General features: G+C 32.3%; 1 protein-coding gene across 1 annotated transcript; it reads right to left on the minus strand.

Annotated features, from left to right (window-relative positions):
- Positions 1-4,874: 4,874 nt before the first annotated feature.
- LOC125608631 lies at positions 4,875-6,380 on the minus strand. Its single transcript, XM_048779063.1, has 2 exons — positions 5,256-6,380; positions 4,875-5,183 (listed from the first exon to the last, which is right to left on the minus strand). Exons 1-2 carry the CDS (start codon positions 6,378-6,380, stop codon positions 4,875-4,877), a joined length of 1,434 nt encoding a protein of 477 aa, XP_048635020.1.
- Between the last annotated feature and the right edge of the window lie 1,226 nt (positions 6,381-7,606).

Below are 7,606 nucleotides of genomic sequence, written 5' to 3' on the forward strand. Positions count from 1 at the left end.
TAGCTTTGATTTAGGGTTTGGTAACATATATTATAGTAACGTTTATATTTCTAGGGTTTAATTTTGGAATCATAACTTTAGAAAAAAAAATAGACCTACTTGTGTTTATTTTTTTGTATATTAAACACTTTATAAGTTGATTTTAAGTTTAGTGAATTTTTTTTTCTATTTAGTTAATTATTTGATTAGGGGTTATGGTTTGGAAGACTTCCTAAGAAGTCTTCTGATATGTTCCTCCTTGAATTTTAGTAGAATTTAGGTTAGAATTTAGGTTTTTCGCTTAAATCAAAGTCTTTCAGAAGTCTTCCATGGCAAGTTTTCTCATGTATTAAATAAAAAATAATAATTTATAAATTTTATAAAAAAAAATTGAAAGGGAAAAAATAGAAATCATGTAATAATAGACATTTATAAATGATGTAATTTAGTTTTACTAAAATTGAATTATTATTAACGTAGGTGAGTGAATAATGTAGATTGAGTAATGATAATCTTTGGTTTAGGGTTTGGTAACATATGTTATAGTATTGTTGGTATTTTTAGAGTTAGATTTTGAAATCTTATCTTTTTAATTTGTTTTTAGTTTTGACTTATATGTGTTTAGTGACTAGCTAATAACTTGATTTAAACATTTTCTAAATTTCTTTCAAGTTTACGGAAGTTATTTTTGCTTAATTATTTGATTATAGGGTTTAGAAGACTTTGATTTAAGGTTTGATAACATATGTTATAGTATTGTTATTATTTAGGATTAGATTTTGGAATCTTAACTTAAAATTGTTTTTTTGACCTACATGTGCTTAGTTTTGTGTATATTAAACACTTTCTAAGTTGATTTTAAGTTTAATAAATTGTTTTTTTGCTATTTAGTTAGTTATTTGATTATGTTAGGGTTTTGAAGACTTATAGAAGACTTCCTAAGAAGTCTTCTGACATATTCCCACCTAAAGCGAAGTCTTCCGAAAGTCTTCAAGAAGTCTTCCCATGTATTAGATCTTAAAAGTAATTTATAAAATTTTTAAAAAATTACAATCAAATAAATTCAATTGCAAAACTAATCTATGCAGACTTCTTGCGATAGTGAGAAGACTTCATCTAACAATAAAGAAGATTTCCCGAAAAGTTTTCTCTCATGAAGTCTTCTATGAAAAGTAGGGGTGTTCAATCCGGATATCGGTTCGGTTTCGGTTTGGTTTTTTTCGGTTTCGGTATTTCGGTTAGTAAAATATAACTACCATTCTAAATCCATATTTACTTCGGTTCGATTCGGTTTATATACCGTCGGTTTTTGGTTTATTCGGTTTTATACCAAAAAAAACATAATTATTTAGTTTGGGATCATATTATATGAATTTTAGAGTCATATTGTCAACATAGTCATTTATTAAAAATATATTACATGTTCAAATAAATAAACAAAAAAGTAAAAATGATTCTACCATCAAATAAAATAATCAAATCTATAACTAAAATCAAAGCTTGAAATTTTGAAAATAAAAATATGAAACAAAACATAAATATGAAAGAAAAGTTTTTCCACTCTTCCTTATTTAGTGTTCATTAAAGTCATGTTTTTTCAATTGAACACAAAACTCTGTTTGTTTACAGAAAAAAGTTGTGAAAATTTTCCATTAATTATTGTCCATCAAATTTATAATCTTCATATTAATTTAGTGAAGACTAAAATAAAGCAAAAAGATCAAAAAAAGACTTAGAAAATAAGATGTCTAAATTGCGATGTATTGTTATTTAATTATAGTTCAACTATTTTACAAATTAAGGTTCTTTATTACTATAAAATTATGGTAATAGTTATTAACACAAATTTAATTTATGTAACAAATAGATTTTCATGTATTGTTATAAAATAGATACATATTTACATGTTTCTACTTTTAATTGGTTTTGTTCGGTTTATTCGGTTTAATCGGTTATATACTAAACCATATCCAAATCCTACGGTTTTTATAAAATTATATCCATTCGGTTTATATGGTATATACCAAAACCAAGCCATATTGTCTAGTTCGGTTCGGTTCGATTCGGTACGGTTCGGTTTTACCATATTGAACAGCCCTAATGAAAAGTCAAATTTCTGACAAACTTCGGTTAATTTCAAAAATAACTTGTTTATCCGAGAAGACTCCTCTCATTTTTCTTGTTAACAAAGTAAAGTTAGAAGACTTCTAGATAAGTCTTCTAATTTTACTTTGTTAACAAAAAAAAAAACAAAAAAGTCATTGACCTATGTCAATTGCAAAAAAAACACACAAGTCAATTGCAAAAAAACACATAAAAAGTCAATTGCAAAACTAACCTATGCATTGACTTGAAGACTTCTCTAGAATTCGTATTAGCAAAACATATATAAAAAAAAATTCAAAAATCATTTTTAGATCCGGTGAAATTCAAGTTTAGCTTTTACAAGTACACATAACTTCTTAATGGAAGTTACTCACTCATTCTTGACCATGAATCATGAACTTAAGTAACTCTAATAAGCTTATAGTTTTGTAAAAATTCGTTAGGATTTTTGGATGAAATCAGAGATAAAGTGAAATGGAAATGGTTTATGTGTGTGAAAAATGAGGATATAAAGATGTATATGTTGATTTTAGGTGCTTTTAGAGCTTGAAATTGGTTGTTCATGGTGGTTGGTGCTTTGATGACAATGGCAATGTTATAAATAAATGAGAAAGATGGGGATGAATGAGTAAAACACTCAGTTTTGGAAGAAAAAAAAAGTAGTAGTATTTTTGTGAATAACTCAAGTTTCTAGGGTGGATATTGCAAAATAAAGTTTCAAATAAAAAAAGCATGGGTCATGTTTGTGTTTGACTTCAAATTTTGAGTCATATTTGGAAAAAAAAAACTAATAAAATCTAGATATTGCAGTAGAAAAATTTAGAGATTAATAAAATAATAGGAAGTAATTAAAGTTGTGGTCGAATAATCTAGATATTTTATAAGATGTATAAGAAGTTATAAACATCTCTTCAGCTCATCATTTGTAATATAAAGTTATAAAGTGTTTCTCATAAGTTCTCTTGTTTTTTTTTAAATGCTTTTAAGATTTCTCTTGATTTTTTTTTTATATTCTTATTCATACTTTAAAGGTCTTTTATTCCTTTGGAGTTTTTTGGGTATTATGGTTTTACACTAGTTCTAAGCACTATCCAAACTTTTTTAAATGATATCAGAGTCATTATAATCATGTATTATCAAGATCGGGGTTAAAAGAGAGCTCGAATAAGTTTTAAGCATGGAACCAATGGGTCGTGTTGTTGAATTGCAAATGTAAATATTAAACCAATCTAAGTACCAGTTATGGAAATCATGTATGGAGCCATAGTTGGTGAGTGAGGACTTATGGAATGGCGTTGGCGATAGTGGCACAACATCAAAAAGGGCAGATGATACAACCGCGGAAGCAACCAAGGAGTAAACACAGAAAAATGCTAAAGCGGAGTTTGCTTTGAAGAGTTCCATATCTGCAGGTGTATTGGAGTGTGTCACAAGGTGTAAACTTGCTATTTATATTTCGAAGCATTAGATCAACTTTTGAATAAGAATAATGAGGCTAGGCTACAACTAGCAGAGAATAAACTCGCAAAAGCGAAGCAAAGGGAGTCTTCAATTTCCATAGTTCTTCATCAAGATAAAGAACCTTTACTCTGAGATTAATACTCATGTTTAGGTGGAATATATTTTGGAAGCACGGTTAAAACAATGTATTATTCGGGAGTCTACGACGGATATATTCTTTAAGACTTAACTTCTCTTAGGCAAATAAAACATAGGATCAGTCGGCTATATAAATGTGTTCTACTTTCAAATGAAAAAGTTGGAGGCAAAGATAAAGAAGTGCATTTTTGTCAGTTACAACCAATAATGGAAAGACTGTAAGGGCATGGATCTGGAGACACATAAGTACATAGTGTCTTGTGAGGTTTATTTGAAAGAGGTTTATAATACTATGGGCTACCTCAAGTCTTGGTTTATGAAGATGGTGTGTGTTCCTCCAAGATTGATGAACATAATATTGATTTTCTAAGTCACATTGAAAGTCTTAAAACATAGACTCAAGGTGAAAGAGTGACACTGACCAAGACAAAAAAAGAGGAACATAATTGTGGTTCTATCACCAATCAACGACCAAAAAGGATGCTCACATGAAAAATGAAATTTGTGATTTGGTTCTGAAACCCAAGAATTTTCATCTCTTGTAAATGTGTGTATCGATTAAAGCGAAACGCTGATGGAAGCATTGATAGTACAAAGTAGGATTGGTTTCTCGAGGGTTATTTCAAAAGTATGAAGAAAACTATGATGAGATTTTCAGCCCAGTAACAAAGATTACAATTGTACGCTTACTCATATCTTTAGCTACAAGTTTTAGTTGGAGGTTATGGCAGTTATATGTGAAGAATGATTTTATAAATGGTGAGGTTGATAACAAAATGGAGAAATGATTTTGTCTTCAATCACGAGAGTATTTTAACCATATGCAAGCTTAAGAAGGACTTGTATATTTTAACTTTTAAAGCTTGGTATGGAAAGCTTGCTCCATTTCCGTAGTTTTGCGGTTATATGTTATCAAATGTGATCTAATCATATTCTTCAATAGAAGTAAAAGAGTTCACAAGGAGATAATAACTTATTATGTTAGTTTTTGAATTAATAAGTTAAACTAATAAATATTCATAAGGAAATTATGTTCGTATGTGCGGGCAAAACACCTAGTATACTTTTTTTTTTTGAATGAATGTTAAATTTTATTCATCAAAAAACCCTTATTACATCAAGTGTAGCCTCTATGTTTTATAAAACCATATTACCGTATACCCTTATAATCCTATATTTTGAGCAAAATCTTAGGTTCTAGTAAACCAATACTGCAACCCATCTTCCCATCCTTTTACTCCTCTTGATCTCAAAATACTCAGCTTGTTACGGATCCCTTTCTCCACTAACTTCATCACAGTTGCAATAAGTAGAGGCTTCACCTCATGCTTGATCTTGTTTCGCTCAATCCACACAGCATGAATTGTCGCCTGAAATGCATATCTTAGACAAAATCTCTTCTTCTTCTCCAAACTCTCATCCATTATAATAGCTAAGACCTCAGACCATACATTGGTTTGTGCACTGAGAAGAATACCACTAGTTTGACACTCCCATATCTGAGTAGAGTAGGGACATTCGAAAAATAGATGGTTTCAAGTCTCAGGTGCATTTTTGCAGAGCACACAAACCTCATCAGCACCCTGCCTCCACTTAGAGACTCTATCCATAGTAGACAATTTATCTCTTACTGCAAGCCAGGTCATGAACGCATATTTTGGGGTCGCCTGAGAGAACCAAACGGCTTTAGACCAACTGCAACTCTCCCCCAGGGTTCTCATTTGTGACCAGGTTTCATGAGTCGAGAATTCCTTTTTATAACCTGATCTCCTTTTCCATATATTACCATCTTCCACTCCATCTCTCAACTTCTCCTTAGCCAGCACTAACTGAGTTTCAACTTCATTCAGCAACTGTGATCGATGACTCCTCCTTCTTCTAACACACATAACCGCCTCCTCCAAAGTAGCCTCTCTCCTGATCCCCAAGCTCACAATACCACGCTCACCCAATAGAGAAACCAGAACACCATTACCCAACTCTCTCTTATGAAACCTCCTTGCTATATCTCTCGTTTTTAACATTTTTCGCCACATCCAAGATCCCATTTGTGTTTTCTCCTTAATCTCCCAAAAACACTTCTTTTTCAGCAGATTCACTTCAATCCATCTCCCCCATAGAGATTTACTCGAGAACAATCGCCAAATGAGTTTTAGTACATTTACTCTGTTTACAACTTTAAGATCTCTTATGCCCAAACCTCCTTCTTTATTTGTCTGACAGATAACCGACCAAGCCACTTTAGCTCCCGTAGCTTTCAACTCTGGTCCTGTCCATAGGAAAGCCTCACAAAGATGTTCTATCTCCTTAATACATTTGCTTGGTAGGAGATAAACCGTTGACCAGAAGTTTACTACACTCATAATCACAGCCTTTATCAGTTGTAGTCTTCCCCCAAACGAGAGAAATCTTGTGGTCCAAGTACTGATTCTACCTCTGATCTTCTCCACAAGAGGAAAGTAATCTTGCTTCCTCATCACTTTAGTCATCAAAGGTAGACCCAAGTAACGAACCGGGAGATCACCTTTTGCAAATGGGAAATTTGATAATATGTTGTTTGTCTCAGTCTCCGAAACCCCTGCTAGATATAATGTGGATTTGGCAATGCTTATCATAAGACCCGACCACTCAGCAAAGATATCAAACACTGCTAAAGCTCCCTGGATAGACTCCTTCGTCCCCTCCACAAATACCATCACCTAGTATACTATTATTTGTGAAGTTATTTTTTTTTGTAACAAAACTCTCACGTTAAAAATTAAACTAGTTAATATCGTTCTTACCCTTAATGAATAATTATATATATATTATTATTATATAATTGTGTATCCTAACTAATAAGTAATTGTGGAAGCCCCTTGGTCCAGTGAATTGAACTCTTTGATTCCTTTGAGACCTTGAAATTTTTGAGCTCATCAACAAAGCGTAACAGTTTCAGCTTTAAACCACAGAAACATTTAGTACAAAGATAAAAACTCGAAATACAATCCATTTTTGGCCATAGCCCATAAGAGAGACTTCAATCTCATATAAGTTTCTAGATTCCTCGTTCTCAAATGTCTTGCTTATATCAAACGGTGTAGGATGCTAAACTAATCTAGGCGAAAAGGGAAAGATGATAACAGATTCGAGAGTGATAGATGGATTACTTCTTTGTTCATCAACATCGGGCCATCATACTCCCACTACTACTCGATCCATGGTTAGCTCCACCACCTGATTTCTCCATCCCCACCAACAAATATATTTATAAATTAGTTCCGATTCTCAAGCAGAAATCACAGAGAGAAACCAATAATTAACCTTGAAGTCTAATGCCCAGCGTGCAATCAATCAAAGATACCACCTAAAACAACAGCACCGAATGATTCCGCCATAGTAATCTTCGAAGCTCCCACTCCTCGCAGGTCATCTTCCGCATGACCTCGCCTCCCTGACTTGTTCCACTTCTTCTCCGCCGTCTCTTCATTCCTCCGCCGCCACAACGGCATGTCAGGACTCTACCTCGCTTGTCTCCTTAACCTCACTGACCTCCCCGTCTCATTAACCTTGCTCTAAATCCGACATCCAACATCGGCGACCTAATCTCACAAAAGAACAAAATTCATCTTATTAAATTGGTATGATCGATTAAAGAAAAAAAAAATATGTATAATCTTTTTATCAAGCTAATTATGTTACGTGACTAGTACGTACCAATGACATATATTGTGTAATCTATCTAGTAAATAAAGGATTATTAAGAATAGAACTTGAGAATGACTACAGTTTAGCCATAATGGCAAACTTATAAATAAATTAGATTTTTTAACCGCGCTACGCGCGGATAATACATTATATGTATTTCTCAATCCTAAAAAATAATATTGTATTACATTATTTAAAGAATATAAAATAAGACTACATAACATAAATATGTTTT

This window comes from Brassica napus, chromosome A5 (genome assembly GCF_020379485.1).
Source record: "Brassica napus cultivar Da-Ae chromosome A5, Da-Ae, whole genome shotgun sequence".
NCBI lineage: Eukaryota > Viridiplantae > Streptophyta > Magnoliopsida > Brassicales > Brassicaceae > Brassica > Brassica napus.

Coding starts and splice junctions, on each gene's coding strand:
- LOC125608631 (XM_048779063.1), bottom strand. CDS start 6,380: ATGGTATTTGTGGAGGGGACGAAGGAGTCTATCCAGGGAGCTTTAGCA. Junction 5,184..5,255: donor GGAGGCAGGGTGCTGATGAG/GTTTGTGTGCTC, acceptor TACTCTACTCAG/ATATGGGAGTGTCAAACTAG.